General features: G+C 35.0%; 1 protein-coding gene across 13 annotated transcripts in view; it reads left to right on the forward strand.

Moving 5' to 3' along the window:
• The window catches only part of PUM1 (pumilio RNA binding family member 1), a 163,659-nt gene that overhangs the window by 74,260 nt on the left and 70,666 nt on the right, over positions 1–18,733 (forward strand). For 12 of the 13 annotated variants that reach the window (XM_074217887.1, XM_074217875.1, XM_074217877.1 and 9 more), the window contains 2 exons: positions 9,852–10,018; positions 11,554–11,824. The exons of the other annotated variant lie outside the window; for it this stretch is intronic. In XM_074217887.1, the coding sequence (XP_074073988.1) occupies positions 9,852–10,018; positions 11,554–11,824 (438 nt within the window). The remainder of the gene's footprint in view (positions 1–9,851; positions 10,019–11,553; positions 11,825–18,733) is intronic. 13 annotated transcript variants of the gene reach the window in all.

Here is an 18,733-nt window from a genome sequence, read left to right on the forward strand (position 1 = left end):
AATAGGTAGCCTGAATATTTCACTTTGAAGTGGCTTGTAGAAGCCTGAAACCAAGTTTGAACTAAGATGTGTTTGAATCTTGTATTGTTTCACCTGTGTACCTTCCAAGTAGACGTAAGGGCCTATGTGTTTATTGGGAATTACCTTTTTAAATTTTAAATGCTTCTGTTTTTCTAAACTTGGGAATATGAGTTCAGAATGGAGGAGCTTCTTTTTTTTCAAATATGAAAGTATTACGCAGAACAACCCATAATGCCAGAGTTTTGTGGAAGACTTTTCCAAAATGTATTCCAGACTTCCCGTTGCCATCTGTTGTTTAGGGTGACAGTGGAGTTTTTGAAGACTGATAGTACTTTCATTTTGTAGTAGAAATAGTGTATCAACTCAGTACCAAGTCATAAGAATCCTAGTTGCTCTTGGAACTTGAGACATCTAGCCACATCACCTCCTTTTTTCCCCTCCATGACCACTAACATCTCTGAAGCCACAGAACAGTCATTTTGCAGGACTCTTGGTCCTCAGGACCTCTAAGAATAATTTTTTATGGTATTCAATTTGACTTTTGCCTATTGCAGAACTCCATGCTTGAGGACTCAGATGCACAGTTTATATTCTCTATTGACTGATAGTAAAAATCCATTTTGTCTGTTTGAGTTTTCCAAGAACTCAGACAGAACTCTCCATTTACCTTTCAGTAGCTCTAGCCTTGAGATATGAACAGCAACACTTTTGGTGAGATGGTGAGAGCTCTCCAGAAAATTTCCAGGGATTCTTCTTCTTGATCCATTGTTGGTATGTCAGGGATTTCTTCAGACTGACAAAAGCAGTTCTTCCCATTGCAATTAGAAACCACATACACTACAGATTCTGGATCTTTGGATATTAGGAATCCCTGAGAAATGACCTGTGAACTTTTTGAGCAGACCTGGCACTCACTCCCCTTTGATAGATCAACTTGGACCAGATAGAGTCCTGATTTAGTTTTCAAAAAATCAATTGGTGCATTTGGTTTTTTGCATCACATTCTTTCCTATTATGCCATTTTCTTCCTTGATCCTTACAGAAAAGAGAATTAAGTCAAACAGACTCACATTATGGTTTATGCAGCATTTTGTTCCTGTACTTCCCTATCTCTCTATAGAGAAAAAGTAAATGTATTTTTTAAGCTTTCCTCTGGAATGAGGAATGGCTTTTGTATTTCACCTAAGTCAGCGGCCATTTAATGCTTTTAAAATTTTTTGTTGCTACTATTGTGGTTCTACTTCATTCACTTCATTTTCTCTTTCTATGAATTCCTTATCTTCATAGATTCTTGAAGTTGTTTATTTCCTCTTTTATATCACAGATGACCTTGGGTGGTTCTTTTTAAAGGTTTTTTTTTTTAAACTTTTATCAGCGAAACAAAGAACCAGCTATGATGGGTCTTTGTGTATGGATTGAATGATAAACTATTGTTGGCAAGATCATGAATTTTTAGTCAAAACAACCCTTGAGATTTGGCTACTATGTTAAATGGAGATCATGACTTGTAGTTTGTAGAAAAGGTATCCCATAAAGACAATTTGACACCTGTCTTAGGACAAAGTGAATAATTTTACACACTTATACTGACTCTGAGACCAGAGGAATGAAATCCTGAAACACTGTTGCTAGCAAAGCTCCTTTGTCTAAGGGATTTCAGTTCTACCTTATCCTTTTGGAGAAAATGGTCTTATTTCGTTATGTAGATGTTCATATTTCCCAAGAAATTCATCTGGTCCTAAAGAATCACTAATTTATTGTTAGAAATAGTTAAAAAGGATATCTTTTTTCATCTTTTACCTTCATTTAGCTTTATATTCACATTTTTTTTCATTTTTTTATTTGGCTTCAATTCCTAATAAATTTCTTTACAGTATCTTTTTTAAAGTAACTTTTTTTTATTATTATGAATTTCAATATGCCAAAAAGATGGTATGAACTTAATTTATGTATAGAATTTGTTTAATATACTTTTATTATTAAATTTTAGTTATATTTTATTATTAAATTATATTATTAATAGAAAAAGAATCCCCCTTTTATATGTGTACTCTTCTGAACCTTTCCTTTCATAGATATTTCTCCCCTTAATTTTTCATCCATTGTTTTCCTTCCTTCCTTCCTTCCTTCCTCCCTCCCTCCCGAAGCTGGACCTAAACTCAGGTTCTCCTGACTCTAGGGCTGGTACTCTATCCTCTGTGCCACCTAGCTCTGCACCTCTTCTTCTTTTTTTTTTTTTTTTAAATGTATTTGTTGCTTTCTACTAACCTCCAGTGGACAGGTAGAGGGAAAATAGGAAACCTTTTCCTTTACCAAATTAATATAAATATGCAAAACAATCCATTGACCATGTCTGAAAATATCAGTTTCTTCTGTATATGTAATCTACCATTTCTGTTCTAAGGCAGAAGAAATACTTCAAGAACAGTCTTTTTGAAGTCACAGTTGGTCACTTTATTGACTGATTTTCTATTCTTTCAAGTTTTTCATGATATTGTTTTGATCATCCTATAAATTTTTTCTTCAGGATCTGTTTATTTCATATCTTCCATAATTTCTTTGAAGTTTTTTTTTGAGGAGGTTGCAAGGCAGTGGGATTAAGGGACTTGTCCAAGGTCATACATGTGAGACTGGATTTGAATTCAGATCCTCCGACTCCAGGATCGGTGTGCTATCCACTGCACCACCTAGCTGCCCCCTTGAATTTTTCATACTAATTTCTCATAAAGCTCCATTTCATAATTATAACAGTTTATTCATGTATTTATTCCCAAACTGATGGACCTTACCCCACAAAACTGCTGCTATGACTGCTTTTGTACAAATGGGTCTCTTTTTTCTCTCTTTTGTCTCTGGGGAATGTGCCCACTGCTAGTATTGTATTGCTGAAAAAATGGGTACAGTTTCATTCCTGTGATCTTCATATTACTTGTATGATTGGTTACTTAAGAGTTCTGATATGGAATAAGCCAGAAAAAAATCTTATTATATGGAGCTTTTTAAAAAGTTAATTAATATCAAGAAGTCTGAATCATTTAATTCTCATTATAGGGTTTTAAATTCTACTCAGGATGCAAAATCTTTTTCTCTTCGAACTATGAAAAAACCTGTTTTCTTCCCCTAACCTCATTCTTCCCTCTCCCCTTCCTGCTCTGCTATAACAAAAATTCCTAAAACTTCTTGGGTTGGGTGCTGACGGTGGTAAATATGAAAGTAATAGGATTGCCTGTTATGGGTCTACTCACAAATGGTGAGCCATAGACTCAGTAGCCATAGATCCAAATTTTGACAAAATAAAATTGTCTTTAGCATGCTATAAAAAAGTCTAATGGTAGTAGAAATTTAAATTTTCATCAGTAGGAATATTGAAGTTGCGAGAAAAAAGTTTTCCTGTGTGTATTTTTAAAAAAAAAAATTTGGTGGGAGGTTTTGAATATATGCTAGAATGATAAGAAAGAAATGTGAAAATAAAAGAAAAATTTATATATTCATTATGATGCCATTATTACCTATTTAACTGTTCTTGAGACCACAATTTTATCCTTTGCTCTTCTTCTACTCTACCTCCCACATCCTGTCAGTTAACAAATTTTAATGATTATTGTCCTTCTATTACACACGGCCAAAGTTCTACATAGGGTCTATTTCTTTTGTATCTCCTTTAACACATAGAACAGTGTACAATATATACCAATAATTTTTCCTTTGCTTCCAAATTCATTTCATTGTAACTACCCTAGTCTAGTCCCCATTACCTGTTATCTTGTATTAGAATAATTTAAATTGTAGTCTTAATACTTCCAGCCATTATTTTTCTCAAGATAAAGTTTTAAGTCATATTAATGATTTCTTTTATTACAGTAATTTTTCCATATACCCCCTTCCTTCCAATGATCCTTTGTGACAGAAAAAAAATTTAAATGTAACAGTGACTGACATGTCTGATAGCACATATAATACTCCAGATCCCACCTAATCTTTTCTCCTTCTCTTTGCATCTCCTTAAAGGAGGAAAGTGCATTTTCTTAGCTTTTATTCATTAGAGGACTTGGTCTTGAAACTTACACATATTCTTTTTCTTTTTGTTTTATTGTATTCATTTCCTATTTCACTTCCTGATTTTGCTTCCTTTGGTCTGTATCAATTTATATAAATTCTGATGTATATGATATCTTTTCTGTCTTTAATTTCCTTGTTGATTGGTAGAAAACCTTTGTCTTAACTCTTAGAAACAGAGTTATATGTGTGTATTTACATAAGTGTAGAGGTACATACATACATAAACAAATTTGAAATATTAATCAAAGTATTTCATGCCAAGAGTCATTTCTCCATAAATAAATAGTCCAGTGAGATGAGTAAACAATTTTCAGAAAAAGAAATGCAAACCATGAACAAATTGGAAACCTGCTCCAGATCTCAACTAGGAAGAGAAATGCTAGATAAAACAATGACAAGGTTTCATAAAACTCTTACCTTTGAATTGAAAATCCCTTCTACCAAGCATTATGGATTCCTTTCATGTACTTTCTGCTTCAGCCAGGTTATACTATCCTTAGTTCCATAGTCATATCCAGTTGCCCCTTTTTTGCTTATACCATTTTTAATACTTGGAATGTTCTCAGTTTTTTTGCATATCTTCTTTGCTCTTTACCTTCAAGACTCAATTCTATCTGCTATATCCTTCTTTAGTATGTTTATTTTAATTATTTGTCCAGTACCTTAGTATTAGAGCTTAATAAACAATGTAGATAACTATTTTTTTTGTTGCGGCTTTGATCCACAATAATTTTCGTAGTTCAGACTTTTTGAATACATTCCCTTTAGCTGTAAAATATTTTTTTAATTAAATTTAAAACTGCTTTTTTCTTTATAGTAACTAAAACTTTTAACTTTATAATTTTCTTTTTTTTTAATTCTACTGCTGACTTTTCAAGGGTAATCTGTATTCCTTGAGTATTTGCAAGTTGATGCTAAGTTTGTCAAAACTTCCTGGAAGAAGTCATGGAAAGTCATGTGTTTTGGCCGTAATGGCCTTCATGATGTCTACCAGGAAAACAGAATACAATTTATTTTCAGAAATGGAGCTTAAGATTAAAATAAGATGATGTCCTTCCTCCAAACTCATTGAATAGGGGAAATATACATACACATTACATACATACACGCACACACATATATACATGTATACATACATACATACACACATATATACACACACGCATTTCTATGCACATATTTATGTATGTATATTTCCACATGCTTTGTACTCCCTGTAAATCTGTTCTGCTTTAATTCTATGTTATTACTCCAAGAAACTCCTTTATGTACCTCATTCTGTCTTAGTGTTGATGGTATTCCTGTGAGGTTGGAGGGCTACCTGGATTCTTTTCAGATTTAAGACAATTAGTTACTACCATTAAGTAAACTTCTATCTCTCTGATTTGGAATTTAGGACTATCCTAAATATCCCCCTTAGTTTGTGCTTCAGGGAGTGAACATACTAGTATTTAAAATGATCAGTCAGGGAGTAGTGTTTTATGGAAGTAGTGTCATGGTATATGGTTCTTTTGGGGGGACAATAGGGAATCCAGAATCTGATGAAGTGGGGCATAGGCATATTTATTAACAAGTCAGTCTTCTTGCAGTCAAAAAACAATTAATCAGGCTCCTGGTAACCCCAGTACCTGCTTCCTCAATGCATGACTAGTAGAGAATTCATTTTTCTAATCTCCTTAAAAGAGATAGACATTTTAAACAACTCTAGTTTCCTTCATATTCCCACTGGTATTCTTCTAACTACTTCATGAGGAGCAGGAGTTGGGGTCACCTGACCTGCTGTCTTTGGTTTTCTCAGTAGTAGTCAGGTTCTTGGACTAGGCTTCAGGTCATCCCGGGGCCATTTTATGACCATCTAAGGAATGATTCTTTAATCAGAATTTTGTTTGAGACCATCTCACTACCCTTGCAATCGTATCTGATTTTTAGGGTAGTGTCTCCTAAATTTAAGTTCAAAAGATTCTCTTGCTAGACTGCCTCTCAGAAGAGAGGGGTCTTTTCTTTCAGTTTTCTTTGGACTGACCAACATGAGGTCAACACTTTCTGGATTCTTGCTTTCTTTGTGCATTTTTTCCATTTGAAATCTTAAGGTGGTTCCTTAAATTCCTTAAAACTGTTGCAGCCATTCTTTGAGCCAGTGAAAATCTCAGAACTGAACTCTCCCCTCATAGACCCATCTGGTGAATCTTGCTCACCTCAACAACTGTCTTTAGACACTAGCTGTTTATTCACCATATTTTGTCACACACATTTTTATGACCATTTAAAAATTAATTTCTCATGTTTTCTTCATTTGTATTGCCAAAAGTGTCTTCTTCCTTTATTTCTTTTTTTGAATTGAGAGTAAATAGCTAAACATAACAGGTCTTGAAATTTCCTTTTCAGAGAGCCTAGTTAGTACTATATGCATTACATAATCCAACCTTTCTGGGTCAGATCATTTCAGGGAAGCAATAACTATGAAGTTTGAGTCCACAGACTTGATTAAACACATGTTATATATAAGACTCTGGGGATGCAGAGAGAAAAATATGTAACAATCTGCTTCTATGGAGCCTATTTTCCAATGGGGGCATATATGATATCGAACTTAGAAAGATGAGCTAGTACTTAGCACAGTGCTTGAGGGATGGCAAGAGTTTAATAAATGTTTGGTGTTAAATTGATGAAAAGCTCAGAGATGATAGAAACAAAAGTGAGGACCAACAAAGTAATGTAAGAAAAGAAGCAGAAAAAATTTGAGGGCAAAATCACTTGAATTAGCATGCTCAAGGAAGCCTTACTTTGAGAACTTAGCTCCTGAAGAACTTTGAAGGAAGAAATAAGTTTTTTGCATCCAGAATTTGAAGAAGACTTGTTTTCTAAGCCTTCTGATTCAGATCAGTGTAGGTGAGAGAGGCCAGAAAGAGTTGATTTAATGGTTGGAATAGGGTTTGTGAGAGGGTGTGTTACATGACATGTACAAAGATTTATCTATACATATATACCCATATTGTATTTCATTGATTGTATAACATTATCCTGGAAATGTAACTTGAAGCATTATCATGGGAAGCCTTAAATGACAGACTCAGAAGGTGTTTTATCCTGTATAGCAGAAAATTGTGGAAGATATTGTATTAAAAATAGGACTACATGGCCATTCCTGTGCATAAGGAAGATAATTGGGGAAATGATAGGAAGTGTAGACTAGGAGATTAATTAGGTGAATTGATTCTTGATATAAATTATAAAGCTTGAACCTGGAGTTGGAGAGTAAAAAGGAGTATTAAATTTGAGAAATAGTGCAGAGATAGAACTAACAAGACTTGGCAAGGAAGAAGTTCATTCTGAGGTTTTGAGATTTGGTCTCTGGGAAGATTCTTGTTCTGACTCCCAAATTAGGGAGGTAGAGAAAAGTGGTGTGTGGAGGGAGATAGATGAGAAACTCTGTTTGAGGTACCTTGAAGATATCCAAATGGAAATAGCTATCAGGTAGTTGAAAATGCTAAGAAAGCTCAGTGGCACAGAATTTTGAGTCATGTCCATGTCTCCTGTCAGCTTATCAACGAGCATGCTATCAAACCCATCCATGCTCTTGCATGCTGCATGTTTCTTGAGTGGGCTTTGCCTAACTGTTCTATTGAGGATAGTTCTGATGTACATTGGTGGCTGTTTTCCCATGTTTCATGAAGTGTCAGAATACCTTTCACTTGATCTGCCATTAATCCTCTCCAGTTCCTTCCTTGCCCTTCCCCCATCCTCCCCAGGTGTAAATGTACATCCACAGATGAGTCCATCCCCCATAACTAGTCCAGATGTATATTCTTTCATTTCCTGGATGATTTATTTGAGACCATTTCTTGTGTACTAATCATTGCTAGCCTTTTATTTAGCCTGTGTACTGTCCTCATCATGAGTCTCTCCATCTCCTTGGGTCACATCTGTAGTTTTATTTGTTTGGGGTGTGATAGGCAGTCATATAATATCATCAGTAGAATAATTATATGATTGGTCATTTATTATTCAGGAAAAGTGAAAAAAAGAAGAGGGCTAAAGATAATCACACAGGAACCCTTCACTTAGGGACCAAGAAGAGATCAAAGAGTGTTCAGATAGATTGAAGAAAAATTAGATTCCAAGAGAGAAGAGATTATGTCATCAATAACAATAATAGCTGGCTTTTATATAGCAGTTGAAGCTTTATATAGCACTTTATATTGTATTGTTTGATGGTCCAAAGGAAGTAATTTTGCACACAATATCATATGCTGCAAAAATGGTCACAGATATTTAGAACTGAGAAAAGAACTGTTGGGGGCATTCATTGATTAATGGGGAACAGGAAGTAAGGTTCCTTCTCATAAGCCAAGTTGAATCTTATTTTACTTGGAATTTGAGCCTATGTCCCCTTTAAAGTAGGTGTATGATCACCTGAGCCACATAAGGAGCCTAGAGTAGACATTGTGCTGTGGACCTTCTTTTCTTAGATGCACCCTTAGATGCCTGTCTAAAATCCCTGGGTCTTATTTTAGCTCTGTACCCTAAATACAGATGTGGAATCATGTTTTTGTCCTTATCACTTAATAAAAACTGTCATTGCCCATCCTTAGATAATGTTCTTTGAGTATATTAGATTTCATAATTATCCCACGTAGCTATTTCTCAATGCGGTATGCTTCATTTGTTTCACTCTTAACATCTGCTTTTCTAGTCTGAGCTTTTTCCTTTTTTCTTTTTTATGAGGGAGAAGGGAGAAAGCTACTTTTCTATTACTTTGGTTTGATTGATATTTATGAAACTGGAAAGAAAATGTTGGCTTATATTGAGGATCCCATAGGAGTCCAGGCTTATAGCTATGACAATATAGTCTTGAGACCTCTTTCAGGCCTCTGTTATTATAGATTGAACTCTTTCTGAGGTGAATGAGGTTTTACTTAATAAAAGACTTAATGTACCCTATATGTTCCATTTATTATTTGATGATAAGGAGTAGAATCATGATATGAATGTTCCTGCTTTTTTCAGGTTTCAAGTGTCCTCTTCAAATAATGTTTTTGACTAAATGTTTTTAATATTGATCAAAATTCAGGAGTGATTTCTTAGTTGTATGTGATACTAGGAGTTCTGATTTTGGGGTTGAAATTGAGATGATGGTGAAAGTGAGCTGGGCATGTTCGGGGGACCAAGGATAATGCATGTATGAGGCATGAATGAGTTGGTTATTGGACCTAGGATTTAGAGCTAAACAGATTGGGAAAGGGAATAATTGTATTATTTTAGGAAAATTTAATAGTGAGCCAGAGGATGGGTACATTTTCATTTTTATAGTCCAGGCAACCTTTTTGTCCTTTTAGAATTCCTACATTAGAAGACTCAAGAACTTTAATGTTTGTACAACTAGAAGATGCTTGGGAAGAGAGGGATAGGACTGAATAGCATGGTGTGGGCATTGGGTAGATAAGGAGAGGAAGTAGGATGGGAGTCACTTTGAATGGTAAGACCATTTTTGACTCTGACTATGAGAGTCAATGATAGAAATTTTTTTCCCCAGTTAAATGTATATACATCTTTCACATTTGGCCCAAACTCAATTTTATGTACTTTGCTTGTCTCTGTGTTGCCCATTAATTGGATTTTAATATAAACAAGGACTGGGGCATTTCCCTTTTAATTTATTTTTATTTTTATTTATTTTTTATATTATTGCTTAGTATAGTAGGGTGGACAATGGGTGCCCAATAAATATTAATTGATGATAATTAGTGAAGCTGAAGCTATTTTTTAAACAGGGCCCAAGGGATGCAGACAGTGATGAAAACGACAAAGGTGAAAAGAAGAACAAGGGTACATTTGATGGAGATAAGCTAGGAGATTTGAAGGAGGAGGGTGATGTGATTGACAAGACCAATGGTTTACCAGTACAGAATGGGATTGATGCAGACGTCAAAGATTTTAGGTTCGTATTTTTTTTTTTTACACTTCTGATTTTGAATGGGGGTTGTGGGTTTTTCCTTGTTTATTTTTGGAAAGTAGTATTCCATATAGTTGTGTCTATCTAGCATAGGCCATACTTTATAAGATCAGAAAGTGTGAATATTTGTAAATCATCAGGTAGTGCTTAGTTTTTTTAAGAGTTGGTGGGGCATTTAATAGAGTGCTTTGTACTTTTCAAGGAATCTTTTAATTATTTGAGTGGATCCTGATGAGCAGGTATTCCCATTTTACAGTTGAGGAAACTGAGTCAGGCTAAGTGATTGGCCCTGGTCAAATAATGATTCCCTTCCATCCTATTTGTAGGTCTTACCCTGTAAGAATAGAAAAAAGGCATAATGTTAGTATTTGCAGTAGTTTCTATTCCTTCCCATTCCCACTCCCACTTCCCCTAATACATTCAACTCATTTATTCATGTGTGAGTTTTTAAATCACAGGTTGGCTTCTTCTTGACCTCCAGCATACTTCTGGCTGCCTTTCCCCTTTGTCAATGGGAATTTAAGTTTTAAAACATTTAATGTTGACCTACGCTGATGAGATCTGTTGTTAAAAGAATACTAATGGTCTACCCATTTCAACCATGCAGCATACCACATCTAATCCACGTAGCTCATGAGAAAAATTGTTCTTTCATTTGAAGAAATAATACCATGGAAATCATGCAAATCAGATCCTGGGTTCCCTTTCCTTCCAGTATAGTTTCATATGACTTTCAGTCTTGGCAATGTTTTTTTGAGGGGAAAGACATAACTTATTCCCCTGTGAAATGGAACTCTTTGCGTTAGTTGCAGGATTTCTGTTAGTGATGGTGGGACGGTATTGTTGGATATCCAGATCCCAAATCCCTCCCACCTGCTGGCTTTGAAATCACATTCTTCTATGTTTCTATGTGTTTGACACATCTCACACATTCTTTTTGCATCCTTGTACTGTACTGTAAAACTGAAAGGACTCTATAAATGTTCAATATTATCATAACTTAGGGAGGGTGATTTCTCCTAAGCCAGCAGTATACTTCTGAATTTACCTGTTGTTTCTTGTCAAAGAGCATTTGTGAGTTATGGCCAGGTAACATCTACAAAGGTCTTTATTTGGGGTTTTTATATAAAACAAATTCTACTTAAAAATCATCTTTTTAAAGCTAAACCTAGCTCTAAACATTTTTTTAATGTTGCCAACTTTGCATATGTAAATGTTTTCTTGGAAGTTATGAGTTTTACTCTCTCCCATTTTGTAAAGTGAGCGAAGCTTGATAGTAATTATGTTTTTTCAGGTGAAAAAGTTATTTCAGAGGATGATTTGCATGCATTATAAACCCCAGAAATAATTTCTGGCTTTTCTAAACCATTGTGGCAGCGATGTTCCACAACAACTTCTGGTGGTTGCTAATGTTAACTTCTATTCATGATTAAAGATATCAGGGACGTTGTCCTTAGCTTTCGTTGTTTTGGTATTCCCCCTCAAAATAAGGTTTAATGCCCTTTACTTTTTCTGTTTAGCCGTACCCCTGGTAATTGCCAGAACTCTGCTAATGAAGTGGATCTTCTGGGTCCAAACCAGAATGGTTCTGAGGGCTTAGCCCAGCTGACCAGCACTAATGGTGCCAAGCCTGTGGAGGATTTCTCCAACATGGAGTCCCAGAGTGTCCCCTTGGACCCCATGGAGCATGTTGGCATGGAGCCTCTTCAGTTTGATTATTCAGGCACGCAGGTACCTGTGGACTCAGGAGCAGCAACTGTGGGACTCTTTGACTACAATTCTCAACAACAGGTACTGTGTGTGTCTCTGTCACCCTCTTCCCAGTCTCTTCAGTAAGCACATTATGGGGTCTGACCAGGACCTGTGATTTCATTGGTGTGGGTATTTCTCATATGGAAACTTCCTCCACCAATGCAGATCAGCACTTCCTCTGTAAAAGTGGAGACTTAGAGAATTGCTTGGGGGCACTGAGAAGTTCAGTGACTTGGGCAGGATCACACAGCCAGGAGGTGTCTGATTCAGGGCATGAAATCCAAGATTTCTGACTCCAGGATCAACTCATGGGTTTCTGTGAAATTTGGGGTCTAGTGTTTGTAAGATGTATGACCTGTCTCTGTCATCGTTTTCCCCACCATTAATTGTTTTGGTGGTAAACTCTCTGTTATCAGACATAGCTAGGAGTGGAATTTTCTCGATAAAATGCTATTATTAAAAGAATTGGATTATTACATTTTATAAAAATTAGAATATACATTTTTTCCACAGTTTTCATAGACTATTAGGAGTGCAAAGTAGTATATCAAGCAATTTCTAAACTTTAATGGATTGTATGTTACAGAAATAATTATATTGGCCATATAAACTCTTTAGGTTCAAAAGGGTTATAATTTATTCAAGGTGAGGTTGTTGGGTCTTTGACATTTTAAAGTAGAAACCAGAAAGATTGTGGGTTCTTTTAAATAACATTTCTCAACTTTTTAGAAGACTTTACATGTACATATTAAGAAGTAAATATTAGGCTGTTGTCATTCAGTAGATCTGACTTTTGGGGGAGAAAAAGAGCGTATTAACAATTTTTACACAACTTCTAAAAATGGCTATAAGGGCGTTCATAAGTTACTACTTTAACCATAAGTTAGGGGAAGGAAAAGTTTCCAAAAAAATTTCAGGGTTGGGGAAGTATAGATTTTTTTTTTCTTTTTTAGGTTTTTTTGGCAAGGCAAATGGGGTAAAGTGGCTTGGCCAAGGCCACACAGCTAGGTGATTATTAAGTGCCTGAGACTGGATTTGAACCCAGGTACTCCTGACTCCAGGGCTGGTGCTTTATCCACTGTGCCACCTAGCTTCCCAAAGTATAGATATTTTGAAATGGTTTCTAGGGATTCTGACTTTATTTTGGCACTTTTTATTTTTAAATTTATTTTTTAAAACATGAACTTAATAGGAATCCTGATTTAGTAAAATTTTCCTGATTCATAGAGTGCCAGATAACAGAGAGTTTATTACATATTTGTTGGGGGGAACCCTCCCCCCGCCCAAACTCCTTAGTCAGCCTGTAGATATTTTATTCTTTTAGTGCCAATTCTGAATATATAGCATTTTTTTTTTATCCAGGCAGATATATCAAAAGCCTTATCCAGTTTATCTCCTTATTTTCAGGTATTATAACTGGATGTTCATTCTGTACCCACTCACATTCCTGGTTGTTAAAGTGAAGGTCATGGGAAATTTCTTCTTAGAAGACAGTGGCATTTTTAGACTGATATTCTGTTCATTCATAGCTCTTCATGTTCATCTACCCCATCTAGTATGTGGTTTTCTGTCTTCATTCCTTTCTTGCATACCATGTCCCCTGCTAAGGGAACTTGGCTTTTCTTTTTAGGTATATTATACTGAAGCACATAAAATTCCTTCTTTTTCTATTGAGTTATTTCGGTAGCTGTATGCTTTCATACCAGGCATTTGGGAGATGATGAAGGTTTAAACTTTAGGTGGTAGAGAATTTAAGAAATAGCACAGTTTCTATGTCTATTCCAGTTTTTTCCAACTTGGTAAACAGGTTTTATTGAGATCATTTGATCTAGTTTCCTCTGTGTAGCTATCCAAGGGATTGAGCTATTCCAAACTTTGTGAAAAAAGTTTTTTTCTTTCAAATTCTATTCTTCTGATTCTTCTTTGACCCTTCCTGAATACCACAAGAACCAAATTTTCTTTTCTTAGCTACTTTAGAAGAGCATGTCTTTCAATCTCAAAACATCTGCTCAACTTCAAACCTTCATTCTTTCTTAACTGTTTTAACCCTGCCTAGCTTCTTGCTGGATTTTCCTTTATTTTTTTTTCGGTTTCTTCTATCATTAAAAAAATCAGACTCTAAAAATCAGTTCTTGAGTACTGTAGACAATTTAACATATTATCTGTGTACATGCCAACCTTTATAGTTATATGCATGTTTGCTTCCAATATGTCATGTATTTTGGTAGATAATGTGTGATATAGTTTTCTGTCAGTTTTACTTCAAAGTTCTCTAGATCCTGAGACATGAGGATTTTAGGCTTAAAAGGGGGTCATAAACTTTAGCTATATATTATCTCTGTAAAGGGTCTAATTTCCCTAATTGTTCTTAGTGGATTGGACTGAAATTGATAGTGTCATATCCAGAAAAATTATGTGAAGATCCCTAAGTAATATTCCCTTTAACCTCCTATTGCCTTAATTCCTTTATAGTACCATAAAGTGTCAAGAAAAACTCTTGAGTTCAATAAAGCACATGTTGTTTTTGTTGTTTTCATTAATTTTTTCTAATCTCCTCTCTGTTGACACTGTTATTTTGGTTATTTTTTTTCACTTTTCTTTATAATCCTAAATAAAATATGGTCAACATGTCACTTTGACACCACCTTCTTCTTATCCTCAAATGCCATGATGTTTTTATTAATATATAATACCAAACAAGTAAAATACTATAATTTTATGATTGCCTGTTTTACATAGATTTGGCTTTCTTCTAAAATTATTTTATTTTATTTTTAGATCCACATTGTGTCATTAATGTTTTATTTATTTTCAGATCCTTTCTCCTCCATGTCTCCCCCTTTCCCCACTCCCCCTCTAACTGAGAAAGTATGAACAAACTTCTGTCATAAGCATTTGTTGTAAAGCAAAAGAAATTCCTATATTGGCCATGTCTTAAAAATATGCTTTTGAGTTTTTATAACCCCTTTGTCAGGAGATGAGTAACATGTCTTCTTGAGTTCTCTGAAATGATGATTGGTAGTTGTGTTGATCGAAGTTCTTAAGTCTTTTACAGTTGTTTGTCCCTATAATATTGCTGTAATTGTATAAATTGTTTTCTTTGTTCTGTTTACTTTACTCTGCATTATTTTCATTTCTGACTCCATTTCCTCCACCTTTTTTTTTAACAGCAAGATTATTTTCCCTCATATTCACATAACCATATGTTGCTAAATAATTCCCCAAATGATGGAAACTGCCTTAGTTTACAGTTCTTTGCCACCACAATAAAAAATGTTATAAATCTTCTGTATGTATGAATCCTTTTCCTTTCTTTCATCTCTTTGGGACACAGAACTAAGAACACTATTACTGGGTATTTGCTTGATTTCACAGTCCTAGCTGATGGTATATAGGTGTCAGTGTAATAGATAATATGCCAAACCTATTTTGGTCCCTTCCAATTCTAAAATTCCATATTTGGATTCCACAGAATATTTAGGACAACAAAATTCCAGGACAACAAGAAGAGACCCTCTCAGAATTTGTCCTAAAGGTAGTAGTTGGCTTGTACCTTGGGTGAAATTTTAAATGTCCTGATTTGTTAAGTTATGTACTACATTTTCTTGTGTGGCTTCCCATGCTCTAGTATTTATTTTCAATGTTGTATTTAACTCTTCAGAAACAGATTTTCTTGGTTCCTTTTGAGATATTTAGACTTCACTTGATCTAGCCTTTTACTGTCCCAATTAAGAGATTTTTAAAAAACTCTTTGTGTATCTACCGTTTGTTTGGTCTTGAGGGAGAAGTTCTTTAGGAACTTAATCTAGTTGAAGAGGCAGGACATACTCATGTGAGTATGTTTTTGTGACTCCAGAGGCCGAGCCACAGTAAAATATCTAAGTTCAGTTAACAGGTAGTTCTGGATTAGGAGATTTGTTTCTTGGAAGGGCATGGAGTTGAGCCTAAAACCTTAATGAGTGGTTTACACTAGAGGAGGAAGAGCTTGAACAGGTCAGAAACAACAGTCCCTTTTATCTGGTATATCAAAGTTGTGAGTCTTCAACTAGTCCTTGAAGGGTGACTAGGTAGGTAGAGGTCAAGCGGAAAGATATTCTTAATTTTGAGTAGCATAAATATAATTGATTAGAAATGAGTCTGAACATGGTGCACTGAGGGTAGTCTGAATCGGCCAACCTAACTTGAACTGAGGGTTATGTGGAAAAAACCAGATCAGAGAGTTATTTAGAAAGGATAGGATCAGATCATGGATAATCTTGGAATCCAGTCTCAGTAGTTTGAGCATTAGGCAAGTGATTTGGAACCATTTCTATTTAATAACTTGGGGGTTTAATGGTTTATGTTTATTATAATTTACTCAGAGTATGTCTAATGTATTATAAAAAAGTGGAACGGAGAAGGATGATGGGGATAGGATTTGATGGGAATAATTTCTGGATAGTTTTGTACATGCTTATTGCATGCTTGTGTACTTTTTTAATGCTAAATAAAAATAAAGGAAGACGTTAATGAAAACTGCAGTATGCAGGAAAGATTTAATTGGAAAGCTAATATTGTGATGGTCCCCTAATAGGTAGGCACAAATTTGCATTGCTAAGGATGTTGGGTGAGGTAGCCTCCATTTCATCATTTAAATACTGGGCTCATTCTGATAGGAACAAAAAATGTTTCCTTTGGGGCTTAAAGTTTCATTGCTACAACCAGAAATGTTCACAAGTCAGTAAAATACAGAATGTGAATATTCCTTCTTTGGATTTGAAGAACGTGCCATGAAAGTAAAGGCAGTAGCCCTGTCCCTGAAAATGGCATGTGAGACAAGAGCCAGTGCTGAAGAGAGAGCACCTAACTGGATAATTCTACTGAGGCCTGTTTTTGCAAGTCCCTGCCAGAAAGACAAGTTTGGACTTGATATAGGAGGTCTGTAGTAGGGAGAAGCAACTCTCCTGGGATAAGCAGTCCACAGGCCCAGGATCTGATAGGCTGGCAAAGTCTCTTTCTCTTGCTCTTTTGTTGATTTCTATGTAGACTGATAACTGTCTTTGCATGCTTTTACTAAGGCTGCCATTTGTTTCTAACACTATCATTGGCTGCTGCAAAATTTGCTTTACTTAATTTTTCAAGTAACATAAAGTTACTTAAAATCTTGAGACCTGCCCAGGTCATTAATCCATAATTTGACTTCCCTTAGAATTTGACTTAGTAATGATCACTGGTTTTGGTTTGATGTTGTTCATCTTGATTGCTTGCTCAGGAATGGGGAGTCATTTTTCTAAAGTCATTTCGAGTTTGATCTAAAGACTACTTAACTCTTTTCCTACCTTAGAGTAGACTATTTTGACATTCTGGTGATGATTTCAATATTGGTTTAATGGAACTTTCTTTCCAAAAGTCATCTTCTGGAAGTTCCTGTAACACCAGTGGTTGTAAATATTGTTTCTCATCAATATTGGGTCCTGACTTTTAAATGTATATTTTAAAGCTTTTTTTGTAGAACTGATTTTATTTAAGTAGTTATAGAACTACTCACTTCTATCAGCCATATAGCATTTTAAGTTATTATCAGTGGGCTATGTATTTATTTCTTTTTCTGTAGCAACAAAAACCCAAGTTGAAATTTTACATTATTGCAACTGAGTATGTTTTTGTTTTTATTTAGAAATTTGTATAACTGTAAAATATCCTAATGGAAGAGTTTTTTTTAAGTAGGAGGACTATTATGCTGAACATAAAAGATTTAGAAATTAAACTGTTAAATCAGTTATTGTGCTGTTAGTTGTTTCTCTCATGCAGCTACCCATTCTTTATAGACCTTAGGATGAAATAAATGTCAGAGGAATGTCAGTTTGAATTTTAAGCTTGACAGCATTATTTGTACTACATACAGTGGACCCAACTGGGATGGTCCTTTAATCTGAGGAAATGGTGATAATTTGACAAGCTGCTTGGAAATTTTCTTTGATGGAATGTTGGGTGAATGGTTAACTATTTCAGTCTTGAAAGAATCATCTTCGTGAATAAAAATAACTTTTGTCTTTATATAATTTGATCTTTAAAAAATTCACAGAAACTTTCCTAAATGCAGCATCAGAATGCTTGTTATTTCTGAGTGCCCTTAATTTTTCCAAGTATTTTTACATCCTAGATCTACCCTTTTCAGAGAAATTTATGCAGTAGAAAGGGACTTGGACCTCAGGAGTGTAACCTGTTGGAGTAACTTTACTTTCCTACTGGTCACCTCTTTTTAAGAGATCCAACTGTAGAATCAAAAAACTTTCCAGTTATTTTTCACAGAATGGTTGTGTTCAGTGACCTGTAGTACTATATACAAACCCAACTTGATAACTTGTTTTTACTTTTTAAAGAAAAATATTAAAAAGTGATCTTTTTTGAGTGTGATCATTGTACTCATACTGTGTATTATTGACTGCCATTAAGACTCATTAATCACCTTGTATCTTAGCACTTTGCATTCTGTGAATGAGACCCTGTGTATCATTTTTGAAAAGGTCACAACTTCTCAGAATGTTTTTTCTAACCACTTGGATATTACCTTAGGTACCATTAAAGAGCTTACTTGAAGGAAATGAACTAAGTAGGAATGTCTGTCCTCAGAATGTGAATAAATAGCATTTTTTAGGGACCCCCCCTCATATTTATACTTTGTGCTGGCATAGTAAAAGCTTGAAAAGGATTGGACTGAGACTCAGGGCAATTATTTTTTCTACTTTCAAATTCTAGCCTAGCATTATTTCTCTTTAAATTCTTGTTCTATCTATTGCTAAAGATGACATCCAGTGTTTTCCCCCTTCTGTTTGCTTGTTTCTGTCTGCCACTAACAGATGCCACAACTGTGGCCAGATAAAAATTATGGTTATGTTACTTAACTTTTGGGGGAGCTTTTATTGCTGTATGACAGTTGTTTTATTTTTCCCAGATTGACTCTGTTGC

Source organism: Macrotis lagotis, chromosome 1 (genome assembly GCF_037893015.1).
Source record: "Macrotis lagotis isolate mMagLag1 chromosome 1, bilby.v1.9.chrom.fasta, whole genome shotgun sequence".
Taxonomy (NCBI): Eukaryota; Metazoa; Chordata; class Mammalia; order Peramelemorphia; family Peramelidae; genus Macrotis; species Macrotis lagotis.